General features: G+C 37.6%; 1 protein-coding gene across 2 annotated transcripts in view; it reads right to left on the bottom strand.

Moving 5' to 3' along the window:
- setx (senataxin) overlaps positions 1-15,931 on the bottom strand; it is a 37,690-nt gene extending 21,759 nt beyond the window's left edge. For both annotated transcript variants that reach the window (XM_053478415.1, XM_053478416.1), the window contains exons 1-8: positions 15,803-15,931; positions 7,370-7,564; positions 5,988-6,195; positions 4,387-4,496; positions 3,738-3,954; positions 2,006-2,125; positions 497-671; positions 124-217 (exon numbers count right to left, since the gene is read on the bottom strand). In XM_053478415.1, coding sequence (XP_053334390.1) covers positions 124-217; positions 497-671; positions 2,006-2,125; positions 3,738-3,954; positions 4,387-4,496; positions 5,988-6,195; positions 7,370-7,558 — 1,113 coding nt within the window. In that variant the 5' untranslated portion in view covers positions 7,559-7,564; positions 15,803-15,931. The remainder of the gene's footprint in view (positions 1-123; positions 218-496; positions 672-2,005; positions 2,126-3,737; positions 3,955-4,386; positions 4,497-5,987; positions 6,196-7,369; positions 7,565-15,802) is intronic.
- Positions 15,932-21,023: the final 5,092 nt, after the last annotated feature.

Genomic DNA, 21,023 nt, shown 5'->3' with positions numbered 1-21,023 from the left:
AAAGGATTGGTTACCAAAAAATACAACAACAAAAAAGAAGAGAGAAAATGTGAATGTATGAAAGTTACAATTACATTTACAATTTATATATGGTATGCAGTTAAGAAAACATCAGGAGCTTACTCTACTTGTTCTCTCCTCAGTATAACAAGCATACACAATTTGACTGCAGGATATCAAGTCATCATCATTCTCAGGCTCCACTTTTACTCTTGCCCTGATTACAATCAGAGAAATAAAAAACAAACAAAAAAAAGTGTTTAATTATTTATTTATTTTTAATTACAAAAATTTAGTATTGTAAAAACTAAACTACCTGTATACTTGTGATCCTAAGTCAAAGTAATGTCCTTTGTAAATATACGGATGAAGTGTTAATTAAATTCCAAGCAGAAATTAAATAAATCTTAACCTACACAATCTAAACACACTGGCTCTGTAGCTATATAGTAGTATACTGTAGTTATATAGTACAGTAATACTGCAGACATCATACCCTGAAGTGTTCTTTCGGATATTTTTAATTTCATCCTCGTAGCTGCCTGCTCGAGTGATGGCATGAAAAGCATCTAGTGGTTCTATTTGTCCCCAGATCCTTGAGCCCAGACGGTCTAAAATGACCAAGAAACAGTGCAAAGCTGGCCAAAAGGGATCTGATCCGGGGTCATCATCTGAAAAAAATAGAGGGGGGGAAGACAAGCATTAAATATCTAGATTCTGGGAACATTTTCTAATCCTATCTAATCCTTTTTTACACGGGTGATGTATACAATCCAAATTTCAGCTTTTTTCAGACTAAAGCCACGTTTTACCTTTACGATTAAAACCTACTATTTTTGGACTTTCACACATCACTGAGGGGGAAAAAAATGAAATAGTTTCAAGCAACAGTGATCTGGCCCAAGCACCATCGCTGCCCGGGTGCTCCAGAAAGACAAAGACCAAAGTAAGCACATGCATTTGAAGGGGAAATACCACATTATTAAAAAAAAAAAAAAAAAAATGACAGTTTGGGTCTTCTAAAACACATCTTAGCAATGTACACTGATATCAAAAGGGACACCGACTCTAAAATATATAACTTTAGCGTTACACAATTATGAAAACAAGCAAATTTCCCCACAACCACTTTCTCTATGTAAAATATTTTGAAACATTAGGACTTTCCACTCAAGATATAAGAGCATTCCGATTCTTCTATTATGTTCTTAATTTAAATCTGTGCCATAGCAACACCATTCAAGATATCAAATACTTCTTTACAGTTTTACATCAGCAATGTCTTCACATTATTCTGACTTATTTTAAATCAAATCAGGAAAAATTAAGAGATAAACTATTAGAGATTTCTAAAAGTAAACCGTTTCTGCTAACAGTTGGTTGCGATATGACTGAGCCTCACAGTAATTATATCCATGTGTTCAGCCTTCTTCTCTAAACATAAATGAGGTGTGATGTACATCAATGTACACAAACTTTATTCCAAGTGTCTACCATATATAGGTGAAAGTTTGTAATCACTATGCAGCAAGATTTTTCAGGGGTCAACGTGAAGGACGTGGGCCACTCCCAGGGCCGAGCCACACTGGCCTCTTAATGGCCGCAGATTCCAACCCTGCTGATTTTCATGCGTTTTGAGCATGTTAAGGCCAAAAAGCCCCAGGTAATTGAAAAATGAATAAAAAATATATAATAAAATCAATAATAATAATCCTTACAAGAACAAGGGCACCCTGCAGACACTAGTGCTTGGGCCCTAAAAAGCAAAACTTTCTTCATAGAAACACCCCGTCCAAAATGGTGACACCAGGAAAACCTCAAGAGTACAAAACATCAAGATTTAAACAGACAACAATTCTGTAAGTCCATTTTGTTACAAAACCCACATCCACTCGCTAGCAATGGCATATCATGCTATACTTTAGGTGTGTTAAAATCTCTGAATATCTGAGTAGTACTAGGAGTATTGTTAGTATTACTATGGTTTAATAAAACTGTGTTTTACCTTTATTACAGTCACTCATCGTATTGATAATGCATTGGGGAATGCTGGCTTGCCCCTCTGGCCCCATTAATAAGGAATCCATGGCTTGTGAGTCCAGCTGCATCAGCAACATACAGATACCTGAGAAAGAGAAATTATTTATACCAGAAGAATCATCTTTGCTTAACTATAAACAGTAAAGCCACAAGGATAACGCTGAGATTTAGAGTGTGGCGGGTCTGCCCAAGGCCTGATTTATGCTTTGGGGTCAAGTCTACACCGTACGTTTAGTGTAGCTACGTACCTTTTGGCATAACGTACGGCACTGCCTAACGCACACCGCTACTACGCTTTCATTTTTGGATTGAGTTGAACATTGCTCTATAGAGATTTAGCACATTGCCATAGAACCCCACTGTGTGCATGTAGCCCCTCTCCCACTTCCGGTTTAACAGTTACCCTACTTCCACTAGGGCAAAGAGAAAGTGTGTCTGTCTGTCTGTCTGTGCAGGCGAAAGTAGTAGGGGTCTGTGTATGTGGGACACGAATACAAAAAGCAGGCTGATACAGAGAGAGAAAAATCTTTAACCTCTCTAATGAGACTTGCTTTGCTTTACACGTGCACTGTACACACACACAAACAGACAAAATAAAATGTTTTACGCAAACACATGTGGTCAAAGTGTTAAAGTACACACATGCACAGATGTTGATTATACTAATAACCGACGCACACTAAGACCCAGCAGGGGAGACGATTACCCACATGTCCGCAGCGCAAGAGAGAGAAAAACTATTGGCTCAGTTATGATCACGTGACGCTCAGACTTGTTCAATTTTACAAGTCAAAATTTCTTAAAAATCTTTGCTCGTCTTGCGGAAAACTCGCAAACCGCATTACTCGCAATTCAAGGCTTTACTGTAAATAAATTTTTAAAAAAAATACATTTACAAATAAATCTACTGTATACAGGTCATAGAGAGATTTGCATATTATCATATCAAATACATGAAATGCATTATCTTGGTTTGAAGGCACAGGTCATGTGTAAAATATATTTGGCAGCATGTGAACAGTATAGAAAACAGTTTTTTGTTTTTTTAACTAAATGGTAAAAATAAATTGATAATGGTATAAATTTTTGCCTTGGAAAAGGGTCATGGGAGAAACGTACTACATACAAATCTCATTCCTTACTTGCAGTTTAAGATAAGATACAGAGTTATAAATGCTTATCTTGGAAGGGAGTTTCTATTGATGTGAAACTTTATTATGCTTGAGAGACTTCTCTTACAATGCACATGTTCTTGCATGAGTGTAAAAAAAAAATAATACTGTCAAATTGTATTTTAATGAAAAATAACAGGAAGTCATAAACTGTTGGTCAACCTGATCATAAGAACTGATTTTTTTTTGTTGTACAACCACATAGTAACAATAAAACAGATACTTTTGTATTAACTCTGGCTGCTTGAATTGAGACTCTGTTTGGAAAAAAAAAATGCGTATAACAGTCAGCTCTCAAAGTTAAGGTGTTGAAGCTGGAATGGTTTGCAAGTACTGTATAAGGATGTCTTCTGAAAATAGTGATGGCTAGCTTACCGTGGCAAACCAAGTGTACCCAGTCATGGCACCGGCATTCATTAACGGCAGTAGCCAACATAGTGCACTTACAGAAATAGTAGAGTAGCACCATTTAGAAGAAAGCGAGAAGGCAAAAAAAAAAAAAAAAAAAAAAAAAAAAAAGCATACCTAGCCAGTAATTCTTCTTATTTTTGGAGTCATAGAGATGTGGAGGCAGCATCTGAAGCTTGCCAGAACAGTACGATTCATCCACATTTGGAAAGTCCACAGTGATTCCTAAGTCAATGATGTAGAACATGCAGGAGAAGACCTCTTGCAGATCATAATAGTTGTCTCTGTCCACCCTGCCCAATGACCTGGCGGTGGCTATCGCCCAGCGACGCACCTGAGAGAACAAGGACAAAAATTTTATTAGATCAATAAATCTTAAAATATATATATAATACAAGGTCTAAATTATGGACTTATTGAACACCTTGTTTGAGAAGACTGGGAATAAAAATGCAATGATTCACATTTTCCAGTGATAAGCTTTGCTTAAATTTTGGCAAAGCGCGTCTTTGAAGGTGTGATGGTCAGGCATCTACGTACTTTTGGCCATTAAGTTTAAATTCACCACTACTTCTAAATAAGATAAATAATTGTAGCCTTATTTGGGTATCAACAAGAGTCAATAAAACTTCAATAAAACAGAGAACGAAGTTTATTACTGAGTAGTAAAAAAAATAGCTAATTAATAGTAATTGCTATTTTATGAATTTAGATATGTATATTATTAATAATAATAATAATAATAATAATCATAAGAAGAACAAACCGTTTCATCAGGGTGCACCATAAGCAGGTATGTTCCCTGATACTGGTCATGCACTGGTAGAGGGTTATTCATGTCCTCCATTTTGCACAACACTTTCACCACTATGTCACCTGGGAGAAAAAGTAAAAAAAATCCATTAAGAAGAAAATTTTATGTAATAAAAAAAAATAATTAAGAGCAAATTAAAGCGGGCTCAAATCAAAGAAGACTTTTGATTCTGTAAAACAGAGTTATGAAAGTAAAAACTCCATTCATTTCTCTATAAAGCCCTGGACAAATGGACTTATGGACCCAATGTTTCACTAATGCTTGGATACCATTAAGGTAGAAAGTTTTTTTTTTTTTTTTTTTTTAGTACTTTACCCCTGAAACACTGGCCTCCCTAAAACACCTTTAATGACCCAAACATATGGAAATTACTTGCAGCAAGTTTAGGACTTGTTCAACGATAGTACGACTGATTTCCAGTAATGACGCATCACACTTGTTGAATATTCACAGGAACAACGACAGCCTTTTTAAAAAAAAATTGGCACCCTTGAAATATTTTTACAGTAACACAATGGGACAATATTATTTACCTGTATTAGTATTATAATAACTGCAATATTACATCTCAATAAAAAAAATGGAATACAATATTACATATGATAATACAATATTACATACATTTATTAGATTACTGTATTAATTTGTGCAATGTTTAACAATGCTCTTGGGTCATATTTAGTGTGCAATAATGTCAATGTCATATTTAGTGTATTCATTTAAGGTATTCAAAAGTTTAGTGTGCAATATGGTACTTACGGTTTTAGGACTCTATTTTTTAATTCCATCTTATTTTACTTTATTATTATTATTATTACTATTACTATTGTTTATTTATTTACTTTATTTTTATTTATTACTTTTCCTTTTTAATGGATAACAACTGTGAGCAACTGTAACCAAGAATAAGCAATTTCCCTCTGGGATTAATAAAGTTCTTTGAATGAAATCTTGTAAGTGTTAATCAGTTTTACCTTCATTCACAAATTTCATCAAATGTCCCAATATGACCAACACAGTAATGAAGCTGCAAACAATAGGTGTTGGTAAACATAATCTTAACAGTGACAGAATGTCAGGGCATGGCATTGCCACAGAAGAACATCACAGTGACCATTTTAGTTTTTCATATTCTCCATCTGGTTGTAGTGCAATACAGAAGGCGGTTTATAATTATAAAATTATTAGATTATTCCCTTACTAGTCTCACCTTCTGTCTTTTCAATTTAAGGTTTCTACAAAGTTCTGGTCTCCATGACTATGGCTGGTGCTGCAAAATTAAATTCTTTCTGACAAATCAGATTAAGTACTTTAATAGTGCATTAGAGTATAATTTACCTAAACTGTACATGCAAATTATTAATCTACAAAACTTCATGTGAGCTATTACAGAATGAAACAGCCCCAAGATAGGGTTGATTCAGAACTTGCGCTGGCTAAGAAAGGACAAATGCACACCAAAAATAAAACAAACAAACAAAAAAACATATATGAGGACAAGCAGCAGTTTCTCAGTTTCTCACAGCTCACGTAAGCTTTTAGAAGTAACTCACAGAGCTCCAGGTGACACAGGAGGTAAGGGTATTTCAGCACTTCCATGAGTGGGAATCTCAGTTGGTTGTGAAATTCCTCAGGTGAAACCTTGGGGACTGGCTGCTCATGACCATCTTCAACAAAGAACAAGTCATCATCCTCCAGATCCACCTCCAGTGCTGCCTGGAAAACTTGAAGTAGCCGAGCAGTCTCCAATTTCCACAGGCTCTGAAATACAAAATTGAAGGTTTGGAGAGCATGTAGAGTTTTTAATTAATACACTCCTAAATTCTTACAAATGCAGGACTAGTTAAAAGTTTTTAAAAAAAATTTCGTACTTTGTAAAAATGCTGAAGGCATCCAAAATATACAATAATCTCTTTTAAACAGTTATTAAGATGTATCTGCTACTCATGCTTTATAAAGCCTTAATAAATGGCTTTAATCTGAGGTCCGGTTAATTGTTAATGTTTGAGGCTGGTGGCTCTAAATAAACTCTTCCTCTGCAGCAGAGGTAAGAGGTCTTGCTTTCCTGGGAAGGTCTTTATGAGAGCAAGTTTCATCATGGTGCTTGATAGGTTTTGCAAATACACTCGACAATACAATAACAAATTTCTTGCAATTACTGTTCCAGAACGACTGATCATCATGTCTTAAAATAACAACTGACTGTTGTAAATTAATTATCTAATGGCATGTGGGTTATTTCAAAGTTTTGCATGAAACAAACGCAAAAATAAATCCAAACTTGTATCCAAATGGTTGACTGGTACTCGAAATGCATAAAGAAAAATGATGACATGCACAACTAAAAGCTAAAATGTATTTAACCACATTGTGCAAATTAATTGTCAATTTAAAGTCTCAGATATCACCACTTTTTACTGCTACAATACAATCAGCAAAGCAGCTACACACAGTAGTTTAAATATTTACTTACCCGGCACGTGCATAAATTCACGTACAAAAATTTAAATAGCCGTATACGAAATAAAGCTTTGGTGCAATGATTGGAAATAATTTCATATATTCAAACCTTACATAATTAAAACTGCAGATTTGATTAAACATCTTTTTACAAGCAGTAACCCACGAGCTTGCTCGCTGTGTAGACGTGCACATTTCTATACCTTATATAGCATGGATACCCATTGTGCACACACACCATACAGTGTGAATACTTTCATTTTCTGTGTTTGTTCCGTGCTTAGAGCGTGCCTCCTGTGCGCACCTTACAGGGTACATTTACAATCCTTCTTACCTGGTGCCTAAAATGTCTCGACTAAATCCCTTCCACTTTTGTATGAACCTGGAGCAGTATTGTGGTTTCCACACTTGCTTGGTGCATGTACACATTGATCATTGTAAAGAAAAACATCAGTTTGTTGCAGTGTGTTCGTACCTTGTGCAGGGCAGGGACCCTCTCTCTTGCTCGGTGGTACTCCACCACACACTCCAGGCAATACTGGAGGTCAGAATTAGCGGCCTCTGTTTTTTGTACATTCAGCTCATTGCTGCAGTATTGTTTCAGAAGCGTTGTGACAGCCACGTCATTTTCAGCGGACGCTGTACACCAAAGACACGTCTCCATACCTGTCTAAAAGACCAACAAAAAGAAAAAATAAAGAACCTGACAAACATTTCAGCTGCCTGATTACCCCAGACCAGGGTCTTTACTGCGAGTCTACCACTGTTGGGAGTAAAGGTTATAACTTGTTTTAAAGATGCGTCAAATGTAAGTCCCATTGTTGGCTTCAAATTAAGAAGATTTAGATAGTGTGATAGTTTTATAAAATAAAATAAAAACTAAGTCTTAAGCCATTTCACACAGAAAACAAGTTATAAAGGTAATAAAACACACTCAATAGGTCACTTGCATATTGTAATTTACACAGAACCCATGATTTTGGTGCTTAGCGGCCTTAATGTTTGCGATCAAGCATTCTGCCATCAGCGTAGGCGTGGCATTTAACACAACAGCATTGACATCTAGTGCGACTTGACATGTACCACAAGTATTGGAAACACTACACAAACCACTGCTTTCCGAATGAGGGCAGGTGCACTGAGTGTTAAACTGTTATTTGTTCACATTTCACTCACAATTATACAGTGCTCTGCAAAGAGCTTACTGTTTCACCAGCTAACCACTCCGTTGAAGTGCCACCTACATGCTCGAGGATCATTCTCCAATATCAGTGGTTAGACAACCTAAACAATCACATACCCTGAATTCTTGTAAGCAATCAAAGCAGAAGGCAGGAATTGTGAAAAAACTAAAATGTAAATTTTACTGTGTTAGAACGAGCCCAGTACTGTCTGTTGCACTTAAATATTTTTTAATGAAATCCAACAATCAAATCCAGGCATTGCTGATCAGTCTCAGGCAATGTCCACACGTAGCCAGGAATTAAAAAAAAAAAGAAAAAGATGTTTTAACATATATTAGTAGAAATCCAACCTCGGCCCGGGCCACAAAAAGGCATATAGATCCTTCATATTGATCTCGCCCTGCCCTTCGCTTTGCCTTCCTCTGTATTGAAGGTGGGTTTATCTACGGCCCCAATTCCATCTCAGTTCCTTTCATACTGAACACCAAGGCACAAACACTGTGCAATATTCCCGCCTTGAACCATGTGGGTAAAAGTACTGTCTTAATTTTCCAGCAATCTCCATTTCCACACTGGCTGTGTCAGGGTCTGTTGCTGTTAATGAACTACCACCAAACAGCCCTTTGAGGAAGTGCATTTCCCTAGCCCAGGGGTCAGCAATGTGTGGCTCTCCGGAGCCGGATGTGGCTCTTTCTTTTCTCGGCTGCGGCTCCCTGTGGCTTTGAAAAGTAATGAGTATTTCATTGAAATTTTTTATTTTACCTCATTAGTTTTTTCAAATGTAATTCTAAATTTGAAATTCATGGTGATCTTGTAGCATTAAAATAAAACGCGACCACCGCTGGTACGCGATTTATTGAGCTTTTTGAGCACCGAGCTGCGTTCCATACCGTGGTGAACTTTACAGGATGCTCCCTGCTCCTTTTGCAGTGAACGTCAGTGAAGGAAACTTCCCTCGAAAACACTACACCACTCTGCAAAGTCACCAGTGTAGACGGCACTTTCTCTGTATTATTGATGATAATTGATTAAAGATGTACCAAGATTTATTTATATTTTACAGATTACTAGCCTATATAATGGAAGGGTTGCATCAGGAAGGGCATTCGGCGTAAAACCTGTGCCAAGTTGTAGGGCGGACTGGACTCCGCTGTGACGACCCCTTGTCGGGAGCAGCCGAAAGACCAACAACAACAACTAGCCTATATAATATTAAAGATTTCTTAATTTAATACAAGTTTAAATTATTGTCTCATAATATGATTTTCTTGTCGATAGTTATGAGGAATATATTATATATTTTTTTTCGAACTCTTTTTTTTTTTTTTGTTGACTGCTGAATGCACGCTCCAGTACACGCGATAAAAGGATAAAAGCTGATGTCACACAGAAGCAGAAGGCATTTTTGGTTTGCTCCAGGTGGATAATTTAAGTTCAGCTTTTTATTTCATAAATAAGAGGAAGACAAATGGACAGTATTTTATTTGAAAATAAACCTAAAGTTTTGTTTTCTCTGCAGCACCTGGTGTTTTCTTTTCTGTGGGAAACGGGACCAAATGGCTCTTTGAGTGTTTAAGGATGCCGACCCCTGCGCCGTAACCAATCAGAACGCAGAACCAAAAAGGTTCATGTTAATGACCTTATCAAGTATTTCCCACCCATTTTCAGGCCTTTTCAACCTGCATTTCTGACAAACATAATAAGGGGAAAAATGTCAATAATTAGCAACATCAAAGTTAAAACAACTAACAGCTGAAGGAGCTTAAAGATGATAGCATTATTTACTGTAGCTCTTAATAGCATCCAAAGAACAGTAGAACTGGGCAGAACTGGGTCGAGCTGAGTCATTGCGCCCCTCACGTTGTGTGATCCATTTGGAATTTGAAAAATGCCTTACAAAAATTGCATAATAAGTATTTAAATTCCACACCATCCTTCTGATCACATCCTTCAGTGTGGACTACTGTTGGACTGTCACCTCTGTTCACTCCTGTGAAGCCATCAATGCGCTTCCAGACTAATTCATTGAAACCATTGAAGCCGACTCATTTGTCCTGCACCCCCATGCACTATATACCCGACTTTGGATATTTCATTTCACTTTACATTCAACTTTAAAATATTGGCATCTGGTGCATTGCAGTGTCTATTTTTGAACAATACACGTTTAGGATTGGTCTTTTGTTTGTGTGCCTTTCTTGTTCTTAGATTTTTATTAACATCGGCACAAATTGTAATGCTTGAATTAAACAATTCAGAGATTACACAACTGTACATTATCTCACTGTACAGTAAGCACACAGGAGAACAACTGTGACAATGTTCAGCAGACATGTGAGCTACTTCCTTAGTTTGTTCACATCTTGGAATGTTCATAAGTCAGACTTGCTGTAATTACAGAGGTTGTTCGTAATCTTAATCCAGCGCCAATCGGTCATGTCTGTAATTTGTAAAGTAAAAATTCGCCCACATGCGACCTACCATATTTCGCCAAACACTAAGGTCCTGTGATATTAATCCTGTGCGAATCAGCATGTCTGTGGTAGAGTTGTATAAAAAAAAAATTCAAGGTTTTTGTTTTCTGTGCAACTTTTTATCCATCTTCCGAGAATAGAGGCTTTCCAAATTACATCATCCCCAGATAATACTAGTCCCGTGTGAAAAGGGCTATAGTATCCTTGCTGTTTAATAAACTTTTATTAGATATCCAAACACTTTTTCCCCAATACTACACATGGGTCTTTGATGAATAACGGTGCCAGGTACACCCTGCGACCACATAAAAATGAATCACAATCATCTTTTGCTTGTCTTTTGTGCAAATCACAAATGGGGCATTTTCACTTGCACCATAGTTACAAAAAAAAAAGATGCAACACGTCTACACCTGCACAGCAGTGACTGAGGAGACCGCGGCCTTGAACAGAAAGCGCTGATAACACCAACAGAAGCCAACAGAAGCTTTAATATAACCAGAGTGCGGATCATTTTCACCCTTATTAATCAACAATAAATTATTGGATAGACCACATAATGACAAAGGCTTCATTTTTTATCAGCTATTGCTTCATGAGGTTAACTTGCGGCTGTTTACACAGATCATGTGCATAGCACAACAAGACAATTATAAATTAAAGGAGGTCGCAGATCACCTTTTACTGTAATATATTGGTTTTCCAATCGCATTTAAGGTCACAAATTCTTAGACACAGTCTTCATCCTGTAATAAATTTTAAGATTGAATGATATCCAAAAATCTCCAAAGTCTGTTGTAATCAGTTCAACCTTTACCTGATAACTGACAATTAATTCCAGGGATAATGTCTATACACGCAACTTCAGAAAGTCTACCTCGACCGCATTTTATTTTATAATACCTCTATTATTATTAGTAGTAGTAGTAGTAAGAGAACCATGCTTCATATTGAACTTTAACAATTGCATATTGAAGATTTTATTTGAAGATTTTAAATCTTGAACTCTCCTAACTTAAAACAAGTTATAATCTTAGGCAAAAGTTCCTTGCTTTAAGTGTTCATTCAAATAATCATACAATCAATTATATTTGTCTTCCTTTTCTTCTAATCTGAAAAAATTCCTTCTCTATTCTCTTTAACCTGAAAGTGGTAATCTTTTCCCAATTCTGTTCAGGATGATTCAACAAGTAAGAAAAACTGCAATTAGAGAAAATTCAAGTCCAACATGCTATATGATTTAATATGTGGAATGTATACGTCCCCACATATTACATGACAAAATGTTGTCCTTGTTACAATCAGAGTGAAAGGCATGGCCACTGTGTGAAAGGCATGAGAGTAAGGTTAGTGGGAAAGAATTCACACCTCAGGAGAATGTGGATAATCAGTGGCCGTGTTTCTGAGTCGGGATTTGATTTTCAAGTATCGTTAATGAACCTTTTTAAGTTAAATTCACATGCTTTAGGGTACACCTTATTGCTGGGTTTTAAGTAGGGCTTTGCGATATGGACAAAAGAAACCCATCACGATTTTCTTGAACAATATTGCGATTTCAATTTTAATCAAGATTTTGACACGCACATGTTTTACAGTGTGAATATGAAACGTTTTTCCAAAGGAAAACAAATAGATCTTTATCAAAGACCTGTAACATGTCTCTAAAACACACATAAGCCAAAAAAAATAAATAAATAATTTTTTTTTTAAATCACCTATTAAAGGTGTAACAAAATGTCTCTAGAACAGACCTATAGCAAAAAGTAAATGTGTGTGTTTTATGACTGTAGCTATCGAATATTTTAGTAATCTACAATTTCTACCAAAAATTTAATCGATTAATTGAGTAATCTTAATTAAAAAATATATTAAAAAAACAAAGATTAATTGTTTTTCTTTTTAGAAAAATCTACTTTTATTTTTTAAATGCATACGGCATTTTATCAAAAATAAACATCGTCATTATTCACATCAAGGAATAGCTTAAAGTTGACTGAGATGAATCAAGTCCATTCTAGTGCCATACATTCTTATTTTAAAGCCTTTTCTAAGATGCAAAAACTAAAAAAAGTTATTTCAAATGACTAAGTATAAAAAAAACTAAGGCACACTGTTGTGCGCTAAAAATGCTTCCCTGCCACGGATTGCTGACCCCCCCCCCCCCATTATATTAATAGTAATATTACTATTATTAGTAATAATATATTTGATAATAATAATAATAAAATATATTTGATATGAATTTATTATTGTGGTGTCCTAATATATTTGATAGAGATTATGTGAGGGGGTCCGTGGCAGGGGGGCATTTTAGCACATAACGCACATTAAAATAAATACACAAACACTACGTTCTGCAGACAAAACGTAAGCCTTTACTGACAATTTCTGCCTTTACTGACAATTTGTCAATTTCTGTCATTTTCTCTTGCTGGATCCTTCATCTCTTGGCTTGCTGATATTTTTATCGCTCCCTTTCATTTTGTAGCCCATAACAGAACGCTCCCTCAATTCAATACACAGCTAGCTGTATGCGTCTCCTTCCGCTTTGTGGTGCTTCTTTTTCATCGGGGTTTGGTGGCGGCTTTCATCCGGAAGCGCACTGTGTCACGCCAAACAAATAATTGCACAAAAACATAACGCAAGCGTTTAAAATTAATTAAAAGAAGCTTTGAGGCAGAAGATTCTGCCATGATCATTTTTTGTAATCAAATTACTCGAGATGTCCTAGTGTGTGCGTGTATGTGCATGCGTGTGTCCCTGTTTTGCAGCCTATAAAATTGCAAAACAGGGACATTAAGCTCAGTCTCCTGTTCTCGCGCTCTGTTTAGGCGCGCTGCATTGTGATTGGTTCAAATAGCATACTGCGGGAGCGCGCAAAAAAAAAAAAAATCATGCTTTAAGGCGATTTAAAAATCTTGCATATTCACATCGCGATTTCAATTAATCGCACAGCCCCCCTTTTAAGCTCACAGAATACCGCTAATTAGCCATGTGTTTTGCTCTCACACACTTTACTTCGCTTGACCCTGCCATTCAGACTTTATCTTAAAAGTTCTTAACATTTTACTTTTACTCCCATAATTACCACCCGCCATCTTTAAGCATTAATAACTATATCTTATTGCCTCTACTTCGCTTTTGCATTCAATTTGGTTCCATCAGGAAAGCTCATTAAAATATACTTAAAGTTCTTATAATGATTGTTAGTCACCACATGCACAAAATAACCTCAAACTGAAGAGCTACTGAGTGATTGCAACTGCTGTAATCTGATTAATCAGTTCGATAACTAATGGATGAATCGATTATCAAAATAATCATTGGTTGCATTGGTTGTACCTAATGTAAAAATGCTCCATTTCAGGCAATTAGAGTGACTTTTGGTTTTTTTTCCCACCTCCCTGAAGTTGAAGTCAATCTGCACTCAAATCTACGAATAAAATATTCTTGTTATTCATTTTGAACTAGGTTGCACACATTCCACAATACCTATACTGGCTCACTCAGAGGCAGGTGGCAGGACACTGTGGGAAGAAACTTGATGGCCAACCTGCTTCAACTTCCGATAAGTCTTTATACAGAGCAGCAACTAGCTCCTGTGACGAGGGATTTCCAGGGGAAATGGGCACATACAGACTGAAGCAGACTCCACTCCTAAACATTCCATATGTCCTTGTTTCCGCCTTCCTAATCCAACTAGTGGTTGGTCTTCACCAATCTACTGCAAAAGATGTTGAATGAAATCTGTATGTACACCGCAAGTCTCAAAATAAAATTACATTCAAGCATATGACACAAATATTGCGGTCTTGGTAAAGCAAGGAAGCAGCTGATAGTGTACTGTGATATTTCTTATCAGATTAAAAATTTGTTTCTTTATAAGCTTAACTGCTTCTTACAAAGTAGGCAGCAGCACCAAAATCTAGGAGCACACAAAACACAATGTTTGTGAGTAGGCATCCAAGCCTTGAAGCAAGCTCACTTAAAAACACCAAAAGTAAAAGAATGCCATCAGAAGAATGGTAAGCCCACGCTCACTCGGTTCTACCACAGCTGGCTCTCTCGTTTTTACTACAGCCGTTTCCACCAAGAATGGTAAACAACCGTGCACTCGTTCCTACCACAGCTGGCCTCATATCAGACATTCATTTGTCCATGTTAACATATCGTCTTCACATCTTGTAGTTTTATTTCTGATCATGTCACAAAGCTGACTTGAGGTTTAGTCCTGTTTGGCACGCTATTTAAGATTTCCCCTAAATCTTATAAGTTATACTAAGATTAACCTTATTTCCCCTCCCATCTGTTCCAACCACTCAGCATGTAGCATCACCAGTATATTTATGCATGATACAAATTAGATTTTTATTAAGTCAGTAAAAGTTAGATTTTATTACATGCTTGAATGAGTTATAGGTCACTGTGTGGCTTACCAAACAAAAAAGCTGCTCAAGTACAGAGACTGGACATGAAAAGTCCTTCAGGATGATTGGAGAACTGTTTCTCAAGACTAGATTAAAAATACAAGAAAGTCTGAGTAATTGAAAACAAAACACACAGAAGTGAGCGCTGGAGCAAAACTTTTTAAGCCACAACATGTTAATTTTGCAGGCCAATCTGGCTTGCATGGATTTTTGAACACGCCATTTATAAAGTTTTTAGTTTTTTTTTTAAGGGGTAGACGATTCTGATTCAATAATAAACAGGTTTAGGCGTGCGCACCATCAGTTTATAGTAAGTGAACAGAAGAGAAAGTACCACGTGATGAACAACTTCCTCTAAAAAGGTATGCAAGTCTGACCTGGTTTAACCTACAGGTGTAGGAACTGTCGCAGTACTTCTCCATGTCGCTGTGGATCAGGAGAAGTCTTTAATAAGAGTGGGTTTAGTTAGGTAATTAATGCTCGCTAACGAACTGGACCGATTAGCGCGAGACACATCTTTGGGTCTCGCACACAAACACAACCACATGCACGCGCACACAACCACAAGCCCACACAACGAAACTATGCGCGTTTACGCCTAGCCTGCGTCACTTCTTACATTAAACAGGGTTTTATGGAGGAGATTAAATGCTCACACCTCTTGGATAATTAATTTTCTATTTAAAAAGAAAAATACCTTCAATTCTATGTAATATAGCTAATTAGCAAGCTAGCCGTGAACTCTGTAAGCTTGAGAGCAGAGTAAACGTAAACATAAACAATTCCTTAACTTTCAAAACAAAAAAATAAAACGTTTTCTTACCGGCTTTCAATTTGTAATTATTTCATCCTTTTGTTTTACATAAGAAACCAAAATGAGTACAAACTTAAAGGGAACAACTAGCCAGCTGCGTGTTTTGGTTCACGAGCCCAGGCTCCTCCGCGCGGGTCCGTGACGTCACAACGCCACTTTCATATTCTCGCGGCGCCTGCGTGAGCGGATGCGTTTCCGTTTTTATAAGCCGTCAATCTGCGCGATCTCTCAATGAATCTCCTGATTCTAATTAGCGATTAGCAAGCTCCCCCGTGTCACTACATCGCGATGACGTTAGCCAAAGGGTGTTTCGTTTTCTATAACAAAATCTTACTGCGAGCTTGATATCGATTCGCTCTGTTATCGTTTCTATGGCAACGGCTTTTAAATCTGTCCCCAAAATCTGAAGCTAATAATGAGCTGGTTATATAAAAATAAACTATATATATATATATATATGTATATATATATATATAAGCTATGATGTCACTTTGGGTGTGTTTTGGCAGAAAAAATAACTGACTTCCTGTTGAGCCCATGACATGCAATGTAAAATTTGTTTAGCTCAATGAGCTGTCATTTGTGTGTATGAGCTATGCAGCAAAATCTCGTGTATGGGTCCCGAGCCACATTCTGGGCCCAGACTTTTTGCCATCCTAATAGCAGCAGATTTCAATGTCTGCCAATTTTCATGAGTTTTTAAGCATGTTGATACCCCCAATAAACCCAAAATGGTGTTAAACATAATTCCTAGATAAACAATAGGGCACTTCACACACTATGATGACATAGTGCTGATGTCATAGTGCTTGAGCGCTAATAAGATACATATGTACACAGAACGTCTGGTCTTTTGCCAGTTTCCCAGAGGTCCGGTGGTCTGATCTTTACTGCATCCAACTGTTTGTGGCAGTTAGATCAAAGCAACATGAGATGGTAAGGACAGTCCATTTCCTTGTGCGGCTTGACATTGGATAGAGGTTGATCATGTGGTCCACTCCGCCCATGATTTTATTAAACTCTGTTACAACAACAGGTATAGATGCAGTAACATGGCGCTTGTCTTTTAATAACCATCTTGGGCAGATATCCTGAGGCTCTATTTCATGGATGGAAGATGCCAAAGGACCTTTCTTGTTGTCCAGCCATTTTGTTATAGCAATCTCTGAGTGTTTCCTGATTATCATCTCTGATGCACCTCTCTCCTGTTCATTGTCACATACAGATCTAAAAAAGACTTACAGATCTAAAAAAAAAAAAAGATAAAGATTCGATTCTACGTAATAGTCCCTGTTGCCAGGAGAGCATTTTTCTTTAAGCGATCCAGCACTTTGATAGAGTTGAAATACCAGTGTAGGTGGGATCCTCCTTGTAGTAACCCTGCCATGCAAAAAACAGCATTTCTTTCAATCCCCACCTGCTTGTCTTGAAATGTGTTTTGACTTCTGTAGACTTCAAAATTAAACACCAAATCACTGGGACTGGCAAACACATAGGCCCTGAGACCTGAGATTTGGTTTCCCAGGTTTACATTGGCACACAGGACCTGGCCTGTAAAAGGAATCATTTGCTTATCTTTGCCAACTTTGAGGGATCTTGATCAATTGAGGCAGTCTTGTTGACTGTTGGTTTCTGTTTAAAAGAGACCTGACCTTCCAAAGATCATCCTCTTTTTTCTGGTCATCCAGGATGGTAAGGTCATTTGATAGACTGGTGAAGTTTTAAAAAAATCTGTCCCTGGTTATCGCATTGGCAGTAATAGACTTTCTTTAATGGCATTGTCTTTCCTGCCCAATACATATGAAGCTTAGTGTATTTTAGGGCAAGGGTTAAAAAAAATAGGATATAGCAAGTCCCACTGTCCCCTACAAAGGACATGGAGTAATATGTGTATTTTGAAAGGCTTCAAATTAACATGCCTTTATAAAATTGTAATATAATGTAGTTAAAATCTTCACAAATAAAAAACAATATCATAAGAAAAAATAACTACAGTACATGCTGTTTTTAAAAAAAATATCTTCCAAGCCCCTTACTGCCATAGAATGTGCTTGCTGCAACCGCTGCCAATTTAGAAAGACAGAACATGTGACTTGTTGGCCACACCCCCACTTATGTGACATCAATAGAAAGCCCAGTATGTACTCTTTCCAGTACATTAGGAAACCAACAAACTGCATGCATGGTGTTTGAAATAAAGACCACAGTATCATGTCCCCTACAGTGGACAAAAATGAATTACTGTACTGGGTCTCAGGAGTATATACTGTATACTCACAGTAAGTTAGGGATATTGTTATTTACATGAGTGCTTTTCCTATTTGCTCTGAATTTAAATGAGATCAGTAAAAGTTCCCTTTGATCTTACTAATAATGTATGAAAAGAAACACTATTTTCATTAGTTTAATATTTATTACCCCAAAAATTTAGACAATAACAGGGATAGCCCCAAATAACAATAATTGACAATGTCAGTAGCGGGTGTTTCCACCATTTGCCGCAATGACAGCTTGACAGTGACGTCTTATGCTCCTCACTAGTCTCATGATGTTGTTCTGAAGCAATGCGTATTACTCTTCCACAAGTGCGACATGCAGTTCTGCCAGGTCATGTGGGGGTGGGGTACGATCATTCAGCCTCTGCTTCAACTGGTCCCAGGCGTGCTCTATGGGGTTCAGGTCAGGGGACATTGATGGCCAAGTCGAGCTATGACAATTCTGCCACGATGTGGTGGAGCATTATCATCCATGAACAGAAAGTTGGGGGTATGCTGGCGGAATTGGGGGATGATGATGGGTTCTATGATGTCTCTAAGTTAAGAATGAGCAGTGACTGTACAATAACCAAATCTGTTTTGCGCTGACTGGTGATGCCTGCCCAGACTGTTGCACCTCCTCCACCAAAGCAAACTTTGGGGACCATGTTGACCTCAGCGTATTGCTCACCTCGCTGTCCCCAGCTTTCTGACCGAAAGGCCCCAGTCAGTGTGGATCGGGAACTGCACCTCCAGCACCACCACAATGAGCACTGGGGCCCTCCAGGGGTGTGTGCTCAGTCCCCTGCTGTTCACACTGCTGACTCCTGATTGGGTAGCGACACACAGGTCTAATCATATCATCAAGTTTGCTGATGACACAACTGACCAAGACTTTCGTTCTTGGTCTCAATAGCAAGAACGACGAGTCAGCATACAGAGAGCAAGTGCAGAGGCTAACGGACTGGTGTAAGGACAAAATCCTGTCTCTGAATGTCGATAAGACAAGAGATGGTTGTTGACTTCAGAAGGACACGGAGCGATCACTCTTCACTTAACATCGACGGCTCCTCTGTGGAGACTGTCAAGAACACAAAATTCCTGGGTGTCCACCTGGAGGAGAACCTCACCTGGTCCCTCAACACCAGCTCTCTGCACAAGAAAGTCCAATAACGTCTTTTCTTCCTAAGAAGGCTAAGGAGGGCCTGGATTCCACCACCAATCCTCACCATCTTCTATAGAGGGACAATCTTGAGCATCTTGAGCAGCTGCATCACTGTCTGGTTCGGGAATTGTGCCAAGACCGTACAGTGGATAGTGAGGACAGCTGAGAAGATCATCGGGGTCTCTCTCCACTTTATTGAAGACATATACACCACCTGCTGCATTCGCAAAGCCACCAGCATTGTGCCTGATCGGACACACCCCTCTCATTCACTCTAAACTCTCCTGCCATCTGGAAAAAGGTACCGAAGCATCCAGACTATGTAACAGTTTTTACCCACAAGCCATTCTTTTCCTCAATACAAAGGGACTGAAGTAATAAAACACACACACACACACAAGTCACTCAGACGATCTAAATAACATCGGGACTGAACTGATAAACATACACACACACACACAAGTCACTCAGACGATCTAAATAACATCGCGACTGAACTGATAAACACACACATGCACAAACACTCTGATCTACAACCATCTCACAATTTGTTCACACCTACCTACCTGATCTTTTCTTTTTACACTATATTGCACAATATTTGTTCAGCATCTTGCTATTTTTTGCACAATATATTTTAAAATCATTGCTGCTACTCAGAAATGTCAAATGTTTACTGTTTATTGTTTACTGTTTCTCCTGCCACTACCTCAACTCATACCTCATTACTACAGTAAGTACTGAACCATGTTATGTTGTTGCTCTCTGTAGCTCTTTGTTTGCACATTTGCATGTGCACTTTGTTGTCTGTTGTCTACTGTTGTCTCTTTTTTGTATAGTTTTAGGTTAACTTAAAAATAAAAAATGTTAATCTGTCATATCTGAGCTAGTCAGCTAATTAGGTCTTTTAGTTAGCTAGCTGGTTCCGGTAAAGCTGTGTTGTTATTTTATGTTGTTGCGTGTATGTAGCACCTTGGTCCTGAAGGAATGTTGTTTTGTTTCACTGTGTACTGAACTGCATATGGTTGGAATGACAATAAAGGCCTACTTGACTTGACTTGGGACAGGCAATGACTGTACAGGAATGTGGTAGTAACTCCCAGTCAAGACTTTCTGTACTGTAAATGAAATTGTTTGTAAGAAGACTAATTATCTGAGCCTGTGTGTGTGTGTGTGTGTGTGAGAGAGAGAGAGAGAGAGAGAGAGAAAAAGAGAGTGCTAAAAAACAGGAAGAGAGGAAGGATATGTGTGGCGTGACTGGTCCTTTGTGATGCAGCATGCCTTTTTGAGAAAGCATGTTGTCCTGCACTACAACGCCAACACACTTTTGAGTCTTATTCATACCATCATAGTCCAAACTACATGGAAACACTAAACACTCTTTACCCTAAAAGCCACCACTGAATCACAGATTGTAACATTATGTAGTAACATTGATCTAAAACATAAATGTTTTTAATATTAGACCAAAAAATAGTGAGTAAAAAGAAAGAGAATATAACTTTGTTAATTATTTAACTAACTGCAGAAAATAACCACAATAAGCAATTCAAATGAACTTCATCTGACTGAAATCAATTTAAATAAACTTGTCTACTTTATTACTTGCCAACATGTTTTCTCAAACAGATACTAGTAGAACAAATTGAAATTTCACTTACAAAGAAATGTAGGGTCTTTCATTTTTATCATAGGTTTATGGTAAAGGATTGAGACAGAATATCAAACAAAAATCCAGAAAAAGCACATGACATGAATTAAGTCGCAATTTAATTAGGGAAATAAGTATTTGATCCCCTACCAACCAAGA

Source organism: Clarias gariepinus, chromosome 19 (assembly GCF_024256425.1).
Source record: "Clarias gariepinus isolate MV-2021 ecotype Netherlands chromosome 19, CGAR_prim_01v2, whole genome shotgun sequence".
Lineage (NCBI taxonomy): Eukaryota > Metazoa > Chordata > Actinopteri > Siluriformes > Clariidae > Clarias > Clarias gariepinus.
This window is presented reverse-complemented; position numbering and strand designations above follow the sequence as displayed.